This window comes from Fusarium odoratissimum (assembly GCF_000260195.1).
Source record: "Fusarium odoratissimum NRRL 54006 unplaced genomic scaffold supercont1.3, whole genome shotgun sequence".
NCBI lineage: Eukaryota > Fungi > Ascomycota > Sordariomycetes > Hypocreales > Nectriaceae > Fusarium > Fusarium odoratissimum.
This window is the reverse complement of record NW_022158689.1, coordinates 146,630-164,075: the sequence shown is the minus strand read 5'-3', so window position 1 is coordinate 164,075 and position 17,446 is coordinate 146,630. Positions and strand designations below refer to the sequence as shown.

Below are 17,446 nucleotides of genomic sequence, written 5' to 3'. Positions count from 1 at the left end.
TATGCCATCTTCTTACTTTGATTCGGTAAAAGACGAGACGAAACACCGGGAATGGTCGAAAGACAGAAACTCGTTGTTTAAGAAACATATAGCATCCGGAAGTAAATGGGACGTCGGGCACTTGGCCGCGTGCCATATCATAGTCGCTGGGAAAGGAAATGAATGTCTCCCTCTATTGGACAACATCTATCGCAGAGCAGGAAAGAAATTTGCAGCAGGTGATGAAAAGAAAGAAATGACGGCATTCACTCGCGTCCTGGCCCAAGAGCATCGAAACATGCGAGAACATGCTCTTATACGAGAACCAAAGGTGGGCGTTAGCTTGGCTAGATTTTGGGTAGCGCTCAGGGATGTCAAAACATCCAACGCCGACGGGGAAGAGCCAGAGGTCAACCAGCGAGTCTCTACGCGGGTAAAGACACAAACCACCAACTTGGGGTTCATAGACCCAAGAGGAAATGAGCTTAAGCCAGAGCCAGAAGAGCAACGTATCCTTTCCATCCAGTGCCCCGATCAGTGCATCAGGGGTGTATACTGAGGAGCAAGCACCTGCGCCGGGTCTCCCGGTGGAGGATTGCACTGTTCAACTGGCATTCGCTGTATTGAACCACATCCTTCTGTACACGCAAGACCCTCTTTTAGACACGCCGGTTGAGATCCGCCAAAGGGAGCGATGGATTCTCAATATCAACAGCAAAAGGATCACGGCAATCGACGATGGAGGGCTGAGTTTGGTAATCGATGCTGGAACAAGGACTAAGAAGTCGGTCGTCTTGATTGAGGCAAAGAGGCGACTCGATGTCTGCAAGGACAGTAACCAGCCAGTTGTGTCCCACGAGCTCCTAGCACAAATGACATGTGAGGCACTTGCGGCGCGATCATCTGGGAGAGACGAGCATGTAGGAGACAATGTTTTCATTATCAACATTACTCAACATTACATGTGTTTCTTTCTCTTAGCCATCACCGTACCGCAGGTCGAGGATATCAAGAATGGAGAGACACCGGGTAAAGCGATTCGTGTCACAGCGACGAATTGGTTGTATTTTGCAGATGCATCTGAGAGGAAGGTTGTTGTCAGGAATGTATATCAGCTGGCTAAGTACATGAGGGAAGAAGATCCCGAGTGATTAAAGCCTTTAATAATGTACAGTTACTATTCATGTTACTTAGCGAGACTAGATTATATATTTTGCGATAGCTTAGGTCACGTACCAGTGCAGTTTTGCTTGCAATATGGAAGTGGCAGATGATGCCTCGAGTGGCCATCTTGGCTCTTTGTACCGTGGTATAGAGAACAGTCGTGTCATTCATATAACGCAGCTCCTACAAGTAAAGCTCTGATTCCCAAACATAGGTCCATCTGAACAATCCACGGAAGTTTCATGGTATAATTCAATTTACGTTCTTCGAGGTCATGACTTTTGATATTATGAACTGAACTATGTGTTCCCGAAAGGGAGATCCAGGAGGGCTTTGCAAGGAGAGCAATGGTTACTCACTATTCAGAAAGGTGTGATCTGATATGGGTGCAATAGTGCGACTGTTAAGACAGTGACAGTACGTTTCTCTCGCTTTCTCTTTGGTTTCCCACTGGAAGTCCTGAGACTGTCAACTACAGCTTGAACATATTCAAGCAAACACTTTCATAGCTGCCAGTGCCACAGATCGAGAACACTTCTCGCTTGAAACTGGTAGTGCCAGTGGAACAAGAGGGCTTGGGTAAGAAGATGAACAAGTTTGAGACTATAACTCTCTTTACCCTTCTCTCTTCTCATCATCCATCGCACTTTACATCAACACCAACATTAACAACATCAACAATATCGACGACGACAACAACATTAACAATAATCAAACTCAGTCTCCTTGTCAATCAATATCAAAGATCACCATCTACGATCAGAGGTGCTATCTCCCATTATCACACAAACGCAACCCTACTGACACGTAGTGACTCACCAGGAAATCATGGCTACCTTCCCCGTGATCACTGTCCGCACCCTCGGTCAACTCGGCTTCTGGAAGTCGTCCCTCGAGGGAATCAAGGAGATGTACCCAGCCATCCGCGCCAATGCCCCTCCTCGCTCTCCCACCTATCTCCCCCCACCCCTGCCCGTGAAGCAGCAGATGGACGAGATCTTCCGCTTCCAGTTGGCTGTCGAAGGATTCATCGTCTTCCTCCGCGAACACGCCACTAATACCGAGGAACTGATGGTGCTGCGATTCACCGAGTGGCTTGCCAGCGCTCAGCGCCACGACACCGGCCGTATCCAGCGAGCAATTTGGACGATCGACCCCGAACGCTTCCTTCGTGAGATTCGAGATGGTCACGTTCGCGTCGGCAATGGACAGGCTATTCAGCGCCCTGATGGTGGTTCAAACGCTGGTGGTAATGCTGGCGGCAATGTTGGTGGCAACTGAGTTGTTCTTTCTCAGTGGGTTACAAAGTGTCAGATCATGTGAGAAAGTTCTTTTGGAGGATGAGTCAACGTCTGGAGGTATTATTGTCTCGATGGATGGATGTTAGCGCAGTGCTACAGTATGATTCTGCTAGGAAGGTCGCTTTGGAGGTTGTTGGCGTTTTGCTTAGATACCCAAATTGACGTTCAGTTTTCTCTACAAATTACTACTGCTTGCAACTTTATGTGTGAGAATTGTTGAATAGTCCTTCTAGCAGTCTCAGCACAGTCTGTATCGAATCTTACATCTGAGTGTAGGCTTGAAGCATTACTCGGTGACATAGAACGAGATCATTGTTAATGTACGGCCGAAGCGATGGAGGTTTACCGCAGCATAATAGCCTTTGGCTACGAAACGACATGGCAATAGTTTTTGAACAGTTGTTTATTTATTTGTAGGAAACTAGTTTGATGAAGAAAACGAATGTGATTGTTGTTTTACGGGTCGTTTACAAAATTGGAAACCAAACCGCCCTATCCCAATCAACATTCTGATTCTTGGCCTCAATTCGTTCGTGACATGTTCCAAAGAGCGTATCCCAAACCCGGGTTTGCTTCCCGTAGTTGTGACTCTTTCTATATCCCTTGCGATGATGAAGGTCATGATCTTCAATAACCAACTCCATACCAAGACCCTTCAAGAGCCAAGCCAAGGTAGATGGTGGCATGCCGTAGATACGGAGACCACTGTGACCCAGAACCTCGGTGAAGGCGATGTACTGATGGCAGATCCACCATTCATAATAGCCGAGAGGAAGACCGAGGACTTGGAATGTCGCCCAGGTCAGGAACGGAATACCAACCATGTCGAAAAATTCCTGCTCGTGGTCGGCGAAAGCGGCGAGGAGAGAGTTTGGGTGCTTGGTCAGATGGTGAGTGCGGTGGTACTTCCATAGCCAGTCGATGTCGTGCATGGCGCGATGATAAACGTAGAACCAGAAATCGAGAACGATGCCGTAAAGACCGATCTGAAGCCATAGCCAGGCCCACCACTTCGGGTCGCTCATCACATCAGCGGGCGCTTGTGTCGCTCTGTAGGTAAGATGCGTCGCCATAAAGATCCTGGATCCCGTTGTCTTCCAAAGCGAAGAAACGACTTTATCAACACCAATATCAGGAATTCCATCTCGCTGATGAGCATCTCCATCTAAAAACCCATATTCATGCCCGAGCTTTGCTGTAGCCTTGACAGAGCGCACAACCGACCAGCTGAAGGATGCAAAGTAGAGCATAAAGACAATGAACGGATGTAGTGCTTGGCCGGTGGACGAGAGCCATGATTGATGGATGATTATCGGCACAAAGGCATGTAAGAGGATCCAGACGTGGCCTTGCCATTGGGAGAAGTGAGGAATGCGTTCGGATTTGGCGTGCACGGGGACTTCTTTGCCGGGGATGATGGGATAGGTGTTTAATATGTGAATGATTTGTTGATGGACGTTCCACTCTGACTTGTCGGCGAGTGGCCAGGTCGACTTCATCGACTGAGTCGTCGTCGTCATTGCAAAGGTCGTATATCGGAGTCAAGATCAGATAAGAAGTTGCTTTTGTTGTTGTGATGATTTGACTTTATGGTGAGGTCAATGCATGTTATCAGATATGATCAATCATTGGAGATCTCAGCCTTTAATACTTATCGATCTTGGATCAAATGCCGAGGCAGGTTTTGAAGAGGGACACACATGGAAAAAGAGTGCGATAAAGTTCCATGATCATGTGCGCTATAGCATCATCCCGCAATTCGCAAACTTAGCCCTTTGCGCACTTACCCACTCTCAGCAAGGGCGGCGGCACCAACACTTGGATTGGTATAGGTTATTCGGCGCCTACTTGTGCTGACATAGATACTCTTGGGTGCCTTAGCCATTCGTGGACACCACTGTCGAACAAGCTTTTGAGCTGTAGAGTTCAGAGTGCTGTTTGGTATCAGATCATCTTCACATGTACTCAGCTGGACCATTCACATAGTCGCAAACTTACCCTGAATGGAAGTGCATGACGAAAGAATGTGACGTAATCTTAGATCTGTCGATCATCCCCAACATTTTGGGCTTCTCCAACTTGTGAGAAGGTTCCACACGAAGCTACATTTGGATCAGGACGATACCGTTAGTGGAATAGGGGCCTTCCCAGCGATCCCTTGTTGGGACTAGTTTGCGAGCGAGGGTCCGAGAAATCTGGAAATCTGGAAATCTGCTCCCTAAAGCCTCGGCTCAAGGGGATCGATCACGCTAAATACCCTGCATAATTCAAGTTGGGAAACCGCCGTCTTGTCAAATGATGTTGATGTTGATGTATTTCTAGAAGGCTAATGACTTTGGCATATAACTGTTGGGATGATTGACATGCGAGATGCATCAGAATGTAGCCTGCAATTCCTGCGCCATACCCCCAGATAGCACCGTCTGTTCCCGCTGAACATCGTGCGGCAGCTCGTAGGTATGATACTTTGTCAAATACCAACTCTTAGCATTTGAATCCTGATCATTACTATCCTTAAACTCTGTATCATCCGCCGCTCTTAAAAAGTACGATACAGCATACCGATCCTCCTTCTGCACGCCTCCGATAGGAAGAACACGATGCAAGGCAGAGCGAAATCGCTTGTTAGATAGAAATCTCAACGTATCCGCAACATTGATGATTGCGTGACCCTCGCGTGGCTGCACGTACTCCCACGCTCCTGTCACGGGGGACACGACTTGAAGACCCCATTGCGGCGCGAAGAGGAGTGTGAGCGTGCCGATGTCAGTGTGCATGTTCTGATTCTGCGCTCCTAGGGGGTAGTGCAGGAAGTAGAGCGTGCTTTTGGAGCGTGCGTCATCGCGGTGGTGGGTGTCGAGGCGGGCTGACCCTCGGAGGTTTAGCCCATCTGATAGGCAGTCCAGAAGTAGTTTCAGAATGAAGTGGCATGATGCGTTGAACTGGTCGAATAGCTCGAGGTTTTCTTCAACGACTGACGGAAGAGCCCAGCGACCGAGGAGCTCACTTCGTCCAATCTGCTATGGTGAGAATTCACTCAACAAGGGATATAGTCAACATTACCTTTAACGCTTCAAACCCGTCTTTGAGTGACTTGACAGCCCCAGATTGAACACCTGTAGCTTTAAACCTATTTGGATAACCGCATCAGTTGACGTTATGCAGTGTCCAGTGGGATGAACAAACCCATGTGCCAACGATACTGTTGGGGTTTTCAGCTTGTCCTCAACAGGTTGCGAGAACCAACGCTTAGCCATCTCGCTCACCCTTTCCAAGTCTCTCCACAGTTTGGCGGAGCACGAGTCCCGAAGATCGAGATAGAAGAAGCCATCTCTTTCACATGCTTGCAGAAGAGCATCGACCTCTCTTGAGTCTCTGTCGAAGAGATTACTGAATTTTACCGTAAAGAGATTAGCGGTCTCGACCTTGTCGTAGGAGCTTGGCTGGGACAGCATGATGGATGATGGAGTGAGAGATTGGTAGTGGATTGGATGACACCGTGGGGATTGGGTGATGCAGCTGGACTGGTGAGATGATGGATTGCTCTACTTCGCTTTTTAAGTATGAGGAAGCTTTTGATGGAGTACGTTGACATTCTGCGGTGCTGGATCCAGTTCAGCTGCACCAAGACCTTGGAAAGGTGGCCTACAGAATACAGATGCGGGCACTCTTTACCTAGGGCGCCACCACGACAATTTGACATGGTAGCAGTGCACTTCACAGCTGCCGCAGCGACGGTGTTTCTTTGGCTGTTCAAAGGAATAAGAACTTGGTACAATGTAGGACGCCCACTCTAAAACGACATGTTCAATTCTCCGAAGCCACTGCAGAAGCCTCTTCCGTCATCGAGGTTCGCTGCTCTTTGAGACCCTTATCGATACCCAACGTCACACATACATTGACACAAGGAGACACATACATGCCAACATAGTTGCAGAATGGTCACAGCAGCCATGCACACTGCCGAGAACGAAACTACGAATTGTCGTCGGGACATGTCGATATACTTCCGATACAGCAACCTAAGAGGCAAATCACGGGTTTTCCGACGCCGCAGGCCTCGAGAAGGATGATCGTTTCGAGAACTGCCATCCCGACCATCTCCCCTCCAAGAGCACAATGTTCTTCATCCACCATCCCCTCAGCGACGTCCTGAGCGACAAAACAGCTCGCGGACACAACGCCCACACAGATGTTGGATCATTCACTCTTCTCTTCACAGAACAGCCAGGCTTACAAGTAATGTCGCCCACCATTAATAAATGGGAATACGTTGCTGCAAAACCAGGTCATGCGATTATTAACGTCGCTGATACACTTCGCTTCATTTCTAAACGGCGCTTTAGATCGGCTATGCATAGAGTGCTGCCTCCCGGGGGTAAGATGGTGGAGGACAGATACTCGGCAGCTTATTTCCTGCGGGCCAGTGATATTGCTGTTTTCAAGGGGATGGATGGGGAGGAGGTTACGGCGGAGCAGTGGTTTCTTAGCAAGTATAGTAGTTTTAATAAGACTATGGAGGAGCAGAGGGTCGATTCTGTTGCCACGGGTGGCATGGATAAAGATCTTGGGTTCCAGGTTTGAGGCTGGCAGTTCACATCTCTGGACAGGAATGGGTGCTTCACAAGGTAAGGCGAGAAAACTTGAGGAGCTGTTTACTAAGGGACAAAATGACTTAGGTACTCTAAGTATACTTTATGAGGTCTCTAGACTAGTTGATTCTGGCACCCTATCGTAATATCAGAAGTTTTATTATCTCCGAGGGCTTGAATATGAACTTGGCTCCAAGGAGATTACGTAGAAGCTATGAGCAGTAACTGATCCAGGATTACGGGCCATTTCCACTATTGTTTCATCATTATTGTCTTTTGTAAACTCAGTCTGCCTTGAAGGTGATTTTTAGAATCATAATGCGTAGAGATAGGACCCGGAGTCTGTTGCATCTAGCATACGTGGATTTTGCCACCTGTGTTCAGATCTGTCACTGCCCGGGTGCGTTCCTACCAAGTGCTTGTTAACGTTAGCCTCAAATCAGGCGACGGCGACCGAACTCTAACCCCATGGAGGTATCACCTCTCAAGACATGGCTTTGCCTTTTCTGCTCACCGGCATACCCGAAAACCGCTCAGCCAGCGCCATAAGTGTGGTGACACAGCCTCTTTGTTCCGTTCCCATGTCTCAGTTGCAACATCTGCCGGGTAAGACGTTTTCAACCATTGGCATGTCCTCTCATTATTCGGCTACCAGCTCATTCCCTTGTAAAGTCTTTTCTTCCTCTTTTTCTCGTCTTCAAGAGCTTTTCGAAAGTCTAAACAATATGCTTATCACACATTCCAAGTTCCCCTCGACGTCTCTGGGGTATTCCATCATGAACGTCAAAGGCTCCAGTTCTGGAGACAAGGGCAGCGATTCTAGAGGAAACATCAATGAACATTCTCCTCTTCTCGCTCATGACCGTGCAAAACCTCAACCTCCCCTACATCCTGACGATGTAGAGAGTACATATCTACAAGATGAGCCCTCAACTAGATATCTCGTTGCTATTCTCGGCAGTATCTTTATCGGTGTTTTCCTCGCTGCCCTCGACACTACCATCGTCGCTACCCTCTCCGTCCCCATCTCCAACACGTTCGGATCACTGACCCTCATCTCGTGGCTCGGATCATCATACCTCATCGCCAATGCTGCTTGTCAGCCTCTCTCCGGTCGACTAACCGATATCTTCTCCCGTCGCTCCGGCCTCGTGGTCTGCAACGTACTCTTCGGTCTTGGGACCCTACTGTGTGGAGTTGCGACCTCAAAATGGGCGCTTCTCGCTGGTCGAGTTGTGGCGGGCATGGGTGGCGGGGGCCTCAACGCCATAACGACGTTCGTGGCCAGTGATCTCGTACCTTTGAGAAGACGGGGCGTTACACAAGGCTTCGTGCATATTTTTTATGGCGTTGGCGCTGGCGTTGGCGGATTGTTCGGAGGTTGGATTAATGACCTCTGGGGCTGGAGGACTGCTTTCTTGAGCCGCGTGCCATTGATTGCCATCTCCACCATTCTCGTCTCTGTTACCCTGAACAACACCCCTAACAAGCACAATGATAAGTCGAGATTGTCGAGGGTGGACTTCTCGGGTGCTTTCACACTATCCTTAACTCTTATTCTGTTACTGTTGGGCCTCAACTCTGGTCGGAATCTCGTTGCATGGAGCCATCCACTTGTTTTGGTCTCCCTGTCGCTTTCATTTGCAGCCGCCGGGGCTTTTGTTGTTGTCGAATCCAAATGGGCCGCGGAACCTATCATTCCCATGCACCTATTACTTGATCAAACAGTACTCGCGGCATGTCTGATGAATTGTCTTGTGACTATGATACTATTCATGGCTACATATTACGTCCCCATCTTCTTTCAGGTCAATGGACACTCCACAACAGCTGCCGGCCTTCGTCTCTTGCCCCAGAGTGCAGGGACCGCTCTGAGTTCCCTCACCTGTGGCTTTATCATGAAACGTACGGGGAGATACAGAACCTTGGGCATGGCCGTCATAGCGTGTTCTGCTTTAGGTTTCGTTGGCCTGAGCACTATGACGATCCAAACATCGATTCCCCTCTCCTTGATTTATGTCTTCTTGGTTGGAGTGGGTTACGGTGGCATGTTATCAGTGTCACTACTCGCAACAGTCGCGGCCGTGTCGCATGAAGATCAAGCCGTCGCAACCTCTGCCAACTACGCATTCCGATCGATGGGTTCGACGATTGGCGTTACGATCGCGTCGGTAGTGTATCAGAACCTGCTACAGTACGGTTTACACCAGCGCTTCGACAGAAAGGAAGGCTCTTCAGAGATAATAAAGCGTATTCTTGACTCCTTAGATGAGCTGAAACGTCTCCCTGAAGGCTGGAGTAAGGGCGTTTATAAGGCATACGAGAATTCATTGCGAGGAGTCTTTTTGACTGGACTCGGTGTAGCCGTCTTGGGGTTGGTCGTAGCAAGCTTCATCAAGGAGCAGAGGTTACATCATACAATTTCTCGTGCAGATACCTGAAGGATCACCAATTTTGGTTACTAAGTGCCCTGAATAGTAGATCTGAGGAGGACTCGGCAGTCACGTATATGTAATATGGGTCTGAGAACTTTTGTAGGCGTCAGTTATATTATGCTGTAGCATTAAGTGCCACTGTGATAAACATGTTCTTAAAATAGTAGCACCTTATCGACTTTATTCTATACTCTTATAAGTTCATAGCTCAATAGACCATACGAAATTATACCAGTTAAAGATTAACTTCCTCTTCCTCTTTATCTTCCTAACTATACATTACCTAGTACTTCTTCTTAAAGTCCCTCCTTCTAAATAAAATACTGCCTATAATTTATAAGACATAGATTTCTTACATTACTTCTGCATGTTATGTAATACGTTAATGCCACTCCTTGGCTAATCCCATCAACATGACATTGACACAACGTACGCCATTCTCAAGAAATATTATACACCGAGACTGTAAAACTAGTTAGTCTTCAACAAAATATTGGTCTGCACGTCGATAAGTTTTGGATCAAGGGTCCTACGAGACTCTCGGAATCCGTCAACGCTCTCTTCTTTCCCAACGGTGTACTCTTGGTGGTCTGGATGGAAAAGGGCGCTTATTATCCGGCCCACTTTGCGGAGTATTGTATTGTCATCTCCCTGTTTGACGATGTCCGGCTGTAGCTCAAGCGCACATAGCCGGTCACATAACGCATCCAAACAACGGGATGTTTGGCACTTACTCCTAGCGAATAACCCTTTATATCCCTACCCGTTCGAGAATTTCCCTTATTTCTTCGTTCATCACATTCCAACCTTTCACATGCTCTCTTTGACCCGAGCCGAGATGAAAGTTTATAGCATCTTTGCTAGTGGCGCTTCGAGATACAGGCGCCTGCCTCACCAAAACCAAAACAGCCTGTGCATGCTCATGCTCAACCGCATACGACAGCGGTGTCCGCTTCCGGAAGTTCAAGCTCGTCATTGCACCTCCGCTACTCTTTAAGAGATAAAGAATCTCTACAGAGCCAGTTATAGCGGCGTAGTGCGCTGGAGAACAATACGGCGAGCCGCATCTCGTTGGCTTATGCGATTGGGGGAGTACGAGAGACTCATGACTCCTACAGGGCTGTGTTTGAGAGGTTCATCAACTTGAAAGAGGAGAAGATCGACCATCTTCACAGAAGCATGAGCAGAATCTCCTACACCATTAGTATGGGTGAGTACTACCGCCGCAATAATACGACCGATCAGCAGCTACGAGATTCTAAAGATGTGGCGGTGAGTTCGGCCATTTTATATCATGTCGAGAAAATTGCAGTACCTAACTCTCAGAATACAGGAGTTACGTGAGCTTGCCATCGAGCTGCGCCTGACGACTTATATCATGTTTGAGTGGTCTTCACTTTATACACGAATCTCGCAAGATATATTTACCCCGGCGCTATGCGAAGTTCAATCGTTTAGTTCTTTAGCCACATTGATCAGTAGCATCGATCTATCCAGTGACAGACTCAAATTGCGTCCTGCTAAACAAGGGCAATCGACTCCACGCCAAAACGCACCACTACTCTCTCGAAGCTCTATGCCAATCACTACTATATATACAACATATTCTGCGGATTCGAATAGCTGTTTCTCTCAATCCTCTGCCTCAATGGCCAAGGATACATTGACCCTCCATAAAGTAGCAGAGTTCGCTGAGATTGAACTCAACAAATTCCACAGTGAGGTAATAATTTCTCATTTTAACTCATCTCTAGAACCCTGATGCTGACCTGATGCGCTCGGTTAGGCTCAGAAAAGCGCGATAAGATCTGTACAAGAGAGAGTGACGGAGGTCTATACTACAACCATGCCGACAATAATCAGAGGACCCAAAGCAGAATAAAAGCACATCTTGAATAAAGCACAGGAGAATATTCCAGAACTGGCAGGCCCAAATCAAAAGTCAATCTCATTGCGCCATAGGTTTTGGCGCTTTAAAATTAGAGATTAAAATTAAATATTACTTAGGGTTGTATACAATAGTGATTATAAACTTCACCACAAGGTTCCCATCCCGCAGGCATGACGCCCACGCAGAGTAAGTTCTGTGTGATGATTGTAAAGTCTCAGAAACAGGTCTCAACTACAAATAAGACAAGTAGCTGACAATTTGGAGATTATAAAACAGTGCGTGATGCGTGGCCCATTAGTACAGCATGAATGCACATTATATATCGCTTTGCTGTGATTATGCTTTGAAGCCATTGCCTTAATGTTCGAAAGAAAAGGAAATTTTAGGCACATTCAAAGTTATCAGAACTGGAGCATCTGTAACCCGAGGTGCTCCGATAAATAGGGTAGTATAACTGTCAGCCTTTTTAGTGCTAGTGACTACGGCACAGCGCACAACCGAGTTGATAGTAACGAAAAGAAGTTTAGATGTCGCCCTCTCCCAAAGACTTGGTCTCCTGTCAACCCAGCCTTTCATTCCCCACATATCAGCCATACAATCGCATAGGAAATACCCATAGAGCGCTCATCTGATCGAATAGCCATACTCCTAAGTCTTCGAAATAAGCCGTACCGAGAGGTGTCTCAACTTTCAGCTTTCCTCTAGCAGTCGCTAAGAGATTGAGCGAGTTTCTCTGTCTATTGTCAGCACTCCATTCCCTCATTACCTGGATCCCAGGAATACTCACGTATTTGGAGGACTTTGAGTCCACCTCCTAGTCGTCACAGTAGCACTGAGGACTGGTTCAGAGATCCACAATAGTCGTCAGTGTAGTACATTTATCACTGTTTTCTCTGCACATATTAAATGTTGATGTCATGATTGTAGCCGATCTAAGAAGCTGCAACTACTAGGCGTTTGCTGACAGCCGAGTGTATTAGTCTATTAAACTTGGCAGCACTAAGTAACAAAGAAACCCGGCTCACCCCTCCTATAAGTATTGGGAGATTAAAACTAAGTTAGCGACAGTAAGCCTTCCCAAACAGTCTATTATAAACAAAGGACATGCATGTAGGTCATGCTCCACCGTGTACGGCCCGATCTCGAGTCCAATGTATACCTCTATCATGCTGAAATAAATAAGGAAATAGTGCTCGATGTTACAGATCAACCTGGAAATGAGTCCTAAGCCTCTCCCCGTAAGTGTAGAAGATCCACGGAACAGGAGTAAAAGCAAGGCAGATAAAGCCAAGCACGCTGTTACCCCAGCCCAGCCCAAGCGTCGAGTACAGAGGCTCGGCTGTAAGGTCAAGGAAGGCTCCGAATGGCGAACGGATCAGCATGTTGGCCGCCAAAGCAGAAGCAGCTGCCTCGGCTCCAAACGAATCAACTAGGTAAATCTGACCAGGGATGACGACAAATAGGGAGCCGAATCCCACAATAAATGTACCAATGATAGGGACAATCCAGTGAACGCCATTCTCTGCTGTCCAACCATAGATGAAAAGACCAAGTGGAGTAATTGGGCCGAGCCATTTCATGAGAAGAAGACGATCCTCTGGTCTAGGAGCGGCGTGCTCGTTGCCCTTCTTGCGACCGAGGAGCTTGTCGCTGAGGACAGAGAACATGAGTAGACCTAGACTCATGCCGATTCCAAGACCGAGATATGCGAGCCCAGCGACACCTGGGTTGAAACCGTACACATCTTGGAAGACGGAGGGGAAGGTGGTGAAGAGTAAGAAGATGAGTCCGAAGAGAATACCGGTGTAGAGCGATACCAAGAGGACGATTGGAGAGAAGATGAGCAACTTTAGTGGTCGGACAATAGCGCGCGCCAGCATTTGACCTGGAGTCTCGTCTCTGCTCAACTTGGCGACGAGTTTTTCGTTACCAGTTTGTTTGCGCATTCGAAGAGCTTTCTTTTGCAGGATGACAGTGTAATTTGTTTCCTTCATGAGGGCAAATGTGACAATAGCGATAATGCCAGACTGGGATAACTGTTAGCAACTGGAATTCTTTATAGCTCGAGCAATGACCTACCAAAATGAGGAGGATGCGAAATGTCCATCGCCACCCAACGTTCTCGGAGACGAATCCTCCAATGATGGGACCAACCACCTGACAAGAGGTTAGGCAGTGCAATTCGGTGAGTGGAGAGAGCTCTACTTACAGGTCCAAGAAGCGGCCCAACAGTGAAGAGAGCCATGGCCTTCCCTCGCTCCTCCTGAACGAACAGATCTGCGACAGTGCCCCCACCAATACTCATAGGGCCTGAGGCAGCGCAGCCAGCGATGATTCGAAACACGAGAAACATGGCGACGTTTGTGCTGAAAGCACAGCCGAATGTGAAGGCGATGTACACCAAGTTGCAAAAGTAATAGACGATAAGACGCCCATATAATTCTGAGAGAGGTGCAAGGAGAAGAGGACCTAGCGCGAAGCCCAAGACGTAGAGACTGACTGTCATGGCTGTGACTGTGGAGTTGGTGATGTTGAACTCATCGGCTAGTTCTGCTGCTCCTGGGGCAAACATTGTCGCAGCCAGATTTCTGATTGACAGTCAGTGGCATGTTCATCAACATAGTTGGAAATGGTGAGATGCTTACGCTGCGAGAGTGAACAGACTCACGATGGCAAGATGTAAATTCTTCTGGGCCTTAGACCAATTGAGTGGATGTTCAGGATCATTTGGTCCATCCCAATCAACAACATTGGGATTCGACTGAGGCTCATCAACCATCGTTCCAGTAGACGACAAAGGCTTCTCTTGAGCCTCAATCCCAACATCCTCCCGATTACAAGCTTCCAACTGATCATTCTGAAAGCCTGATTGCGGCATCTGAGGCGTTGTCGACATGGTTGTTGTCACAAAAAAAACAATGGAGAGTATTTCCTCTTTGGACCAATGTGTCGATGATAAAATGTGATATTTCTTACTGGGATGATAACGCAACAGTTGATACGTGCATGCTGCATGCGACGTGAAACTTGATTATCAAGAGTGGATCTGCAAAACAAAAAACCCTTCTCATGAACATTTGAGGTGGTTTGTTATATGGATGGGCGATGTGGGTGTGGTACACAGTAAGCTGAGTGATGTCTGCGGGGCTGGAGCATCGGGCCGGACATGGGAGGGGACGGAGGATCGGAGCGGAGGATCGGAGCGGATGATGAACAGATCCGGGGAATAACAGGGATTGTGCGTCAGATGCAGGACAAATACCGTAACTTGGCTTATTCGCTCTTGGTTAGAATCTCACTCTGTCAGCACATTATCTCTCAACGTAAAAATTAATTTGTTCCGACACTCCACGGCCACTTTTTACTCCGTTTGTTTACATTTCGCGTCCGAAACTTTATTTGTCTAACATTTCTGTCCCTAAATCCATGGCGGACCAGGAATCGTGTCCTACTGAGTGGGGTCCGGGCAAAACACCCCAGGGCAGAGCTCGTCTACCCTCGAGCAGACCACGCGAAAAGCCGCAGCTGTCATGTAACCTGTGTAGAAGGAGAAAGTACGTATGCAATGCACTTTGCCGTCTCTCTTTTCCGTTTCTCTCCACTTTGACTTGACTCTATTGCAAGCGATGCCCCCACGTGCTGACGTTTTGCCCTGTTGTAAGACTACGATGTGACCGTCAAAGACCCTGCAGCAGCTGTGTACAACGAGAGCTCGGCCTGTCGTGCACGTACGCTTCCGACAGAGTCGCAGGCGGCGATGCAGCACACCAGCCTCGTGTAACCACACAGGATCGCATCCGCCACCTCGAGAGTCTTGTGTTCGATCTGATGCAGCAATCTTCCGTCAACCAGGGCCAGCACGGAGGAGGAACGCCTTGTTCCCCCGTCGGCAGCACCCGTTCCCCCGTGGACACTGCTGTCACTACACCCGCCGATTACGGTAGCATGCAGTCCACGGGCGGAGGAGCGAATTACGTGGGGAGTTCGCACTGGGCTGCTGTTCTCGACGGGATTGCCGAGCTCAAAGATCATTTCGATAACGAGGAGGAGGCGTCGCATCCTGATGTACAGGGTGTTGAGTCGCCTGCCGCGGAGATGACTGGCCCCCAGTTGCTCTACGGCTGCCCCAAGCCCGCTAGCAAGGACGAGATACTGGCGTCGATCTTAACCCTAAGCCGCCCGGTAGTAGACCGATTGGTCTCACGCTATTTTAACTCCTTCGAGATGTCGCCCGGTTAGTCTTGTCATCCAACTTTATCGTGCAACCACCCATGCTGACACCCTGCGCCCCAGCCGTGCTGCACAGCGTGCAATTCCTCAAGGAGGTACGGAAGCACAACCCTATCGTCTTATTCAGACTTACTAACCCATTATAATCTTAGTATGAAGAGTTCTGGGATGACCCATCTGCAGTGTCGCCCCTCTGGTTGGGCCTTTTGTTCACCATTATGTGCTTGGCAACCCAGTTCGAGAAGTTCCGCCTCGACCCTGGCGTGCAGTCCCCCGCGGCTCTGTCCATGGAGAGAGATCTCCAGAAGATGGCGGATACGTACAGGCTAAGGATTGGCCAATGCCTTGTTCTTGGCAACTACACCAAAGGTGGCCCTTACGTGCTGGAGACGCTTATGCTGTACATTGCCGCTGAGGTGTTTTCGAGCACGGATGCGGAGATCGACATTTGGATCCTGACGGGGAACACGGTTCAGATTGCCTTGCATATGGTAAGATCAGGGTGCTCTGGTGCTCATTCCCTGACTAATGCGTCACTAGGGCTATCACCGAGATCCGAAGCATTTCAAGGGCATGTCGTCTTTTGCTGCGGAGATGCGGAGAAGGGTCTGGGCGACTCTTGTTGAGATGGATCTTGTCCTTTCTGCTCAAATGGGGCTACCAAGGATGATCAAACAGTGGCAGACTGATACGCAAGAGCCGTCGAATCTTCAAGACAGTGACTTTGACAAGACCACGGTTGAGATGCCCCCGTCGAGGCCAGACACAGACTTGACGCCAATTCTCTACCGTCTTGTCAAAGCAAGATTGATGACAACGGTCGGATATATCTGGGACTTTGCCGCAGATGTCCGACCGTACACATATACTGAAGTTGAGAGAATGGACAACAAACTGGATGAAGCACGCAAGTCGATCCCAGACTGTCTCCGATGGCACTCCTTCGCCCGCTGCATCACAGACTCACCCCAGAACATTATGCAGAAAGTCGTTCTAGAAACCCTGTTCTACCGCGCGAAGATCGTTCTCCACCGAAAGTTCATGTTCGGTCCCCCAGCAAACTCCGCTGATTCCAAGCGCATCGTCTTGGAATCAGCACTCAAGCTTCTAGACTACCAACATATGCTGCAGGAAGAAACGCAGCCCTTCTGTCAGCTTTACCAAGAAAGGTGGAGAGTTTCTTCATTGGTCAACCATGACTTTTTGCTCGCGACAAGCATTTTGTGCTACTATCTGCAGAACACGAAACGCGGGGGCATGCAGGTTTCTGAGTCAGCGCCGATGGATGAAACCATTCTGGTGTCCCTCAGAAGATCTTACGATATCTGGTTGCAGTCGAGTAATTCGTCCAAAGAGGCGAGAAAGGTTGTGAAAGCATTGGCGGTAGTTCTCGGAGTCAGTAATACTTCAGATACAGATCCAGGGTTCGACTCGAGCATGTCGTTCGGCGTTCCTTCGGGGTATGCATCTTCCAGCATCAACGATTATCACCCAGGTATGTCACCATTGTATTCACTAAACAGGACGAAAACCATCGTAGTGTTGAAGCTGACATGTGGGGCGATAGAGATTCCAGCAGGTCTCGGCTCACAGTTTCCAGTGCTTGATGGCACGATGATGCCGGGCTGGGCCACGTTTGCGGATGATTTACTGGCTGCGCCGATGGCTACCCCGAGTAATGAGTGGCAAGCAATGGATGGTAAGTCAACCTTGAGGGTCCCATGTACTTTCAGGGTTTAATAATTAGAGCTGTAGAGACGGTGGATACAATGGGGTCTCTGACATGGCCATGGAACTTGCAATAACATGCATTGGGGGGGGAGTGGATAATGATAATCTAGAACGACAGTGACA

At 48.4% G+C, this 17,446-nt stretch overlaps 9 protein-coding genes across 9 annotated transcripts; 5 read left to right on the top strand and 4 right to left on the bottom strand.

The window, feature by feature from the left end:
* Window positions 1-458: 458 nt before the first annotated feature.
* Window positions 459-1,130, top strand: FOIG_02444 (uncharacterized protein; the record flags this gene model as incomplete). Its single annotated transcript, XM_031199754.1, has 1 exon — window positions 459-1,130. One exon carries the CDS (start codon window positions 459-461, stop codon window positions 1,128-1,130), a length of 672 nt encoding a protein of 223 aa, XP_031069522.1.
* An 841-nt stretch (window positions 1,131-1,971) lies between these two features.
* FOIG_02443 (uncharacterized protein) lies at window positions 1,972-2,424 on the top strand (the record flags this gene model as incomplete). Its single annotated transcript, XM_031199753.1, has 1 exon — window positions 1,972-2,424. The coding sequence occupies one exon, from the start codon at window positions 1,972-1,974 to the stop codon at window positions 2,422-2,424; it is 453 nt and encodes a 150-aa protein (XP_031069521.1).
* Window positions 2,425-2,911: 487 nt separating this feature from the next.
* On the bottom strand, window positions 2,912-3,964 carry FOIG_02442 (uncharacterized protein; the record flags this gene model as incomplete). The annotated part of the gene is made up of 1 exon (XM_031199752.1): window positions 2,912-3,964. The coding sequence occupies one exon, from the start codon at window positions 3,962-3,964 to the stop codon at window positions 2,912-2,914; it is 1,053 nt and encodes a 350-aa protein (XP_031069520.1).
* A 263-nt stretch (window positions 3,965-4,227) lies between these two features.
* Window positions 4,228-4,459, bottom strand: FOIG_02441 (uncharacterized protein; the record flags this gene model as incomplete). The annotated part of the gene is made up of 2 exons (XM_031199751.1): window positions 4,228-4,378; window positions 4,443-4,459. 2 exons carry the CDS (start codon window positions 4,457-4,459, stop codon window positions 4,228-4,230), a joined length of 168 nt encoding a protein of 55 aa, XP_031069519.1.
* A 360-nt stretch (window positions 4,460-4,819) lies between these two features.
* FOIG_02440 (uncharacterized protein) lies at window positions 4,820-5,899 on the bottom strand (the record flags this gene model as incomplete). The annotated part of the gene is made up of 3 exons (XM_031199750.1): window positions 4,820-5,461; window positions 5,508-5,574; window positions 5,631-5,899. The coding sequence occupies 3 exons, from the start codon at window positions 5,897-5,899 to the stop codon at window positions 4,820-4,822; spliced, it is 978 nt and encodes a 325-aa protein (XP_031069518.1).
* Window positions 5,900-6,563: 664 nt separating this feature from the next.
* FOIG_02439 (uncharacterized protein) lies at window positions 6,564-7,028 on the top strand (the record flags this gene model as incomplete). The annotated part of the gene is made up of 1 exon (XM_031199749.1): window positions 6,564-7,028. One exon carries the CDS (start codon window positions 6,564-6,566, stop codon window positions 7,026-7,028), a length of 465 nt encoding a protein of 154 aa, XP_031069517.1.
* Window positions 7,029-7,812: 784 nt separating this feature from the next.
* FOIG_02438 (uncharacterized protein) lies at window positions 7,813-9,477 on the top strand (the record flags this gene model as incomplete). Its single annotated transcript, XM_031199748.1, has 1 exon — window positions 7,813-9,477. The coding sequence occupies one exon, from the start codon at window positions 7,813-7,815 to the stop codon at window positions 9,475-9,477; it is 1,665 nt and encodes a 554-aa protein (XP_031069516.1).
* Window positions 9,478-12,561: 3,084 nt separating this feature from the next.
* FOIG_02437 (uncharacterized protein) lies at window positions 12,562-14,258 on the bottom strand (the record flags this gene model as incomplete). The annotated part of the gene is made up of 4 exons (XM_031199747.1): window positions 12,562-13,389; window positions 13,442-13,519; window positions 13,572-13,950; window positions 14,008-14,258. 4 exons carry the CDS (start codon window positions 14,256-14,258, stop codon window positions 12,562-12,564), a joined length of 1,536 nt encoding a protein of 511 aa, XP_031069515.1.
* A 530-nt stretch (window positions 14,259-14,788) lies between these two features.
* Window positions 14,789-17,132, top strand: FOIG_02436 (uncharacterized protein; the record flags this gene model as incomplete). The annotated part of the gene is made up of 6 exons (XM_031199746.1): window positions 14,789-14,916; window positions 15,025-15,596; window positions 15,656-15,687; window positions 15,745-16,083; window positions 16,133-17,087; window positions 17,116-17,132. The coding sequence occupies 6 exons, from the start codon at window positions 14,789-14,791 to the stop codon at window positions 17,130-17,132; spliced, it is 2,043 nt and encodes a 680-aa protein (XP_031069514.1).
* Between the last annotated feature and the right edge of the window lie 314 nt (window positions 17,133-17,446).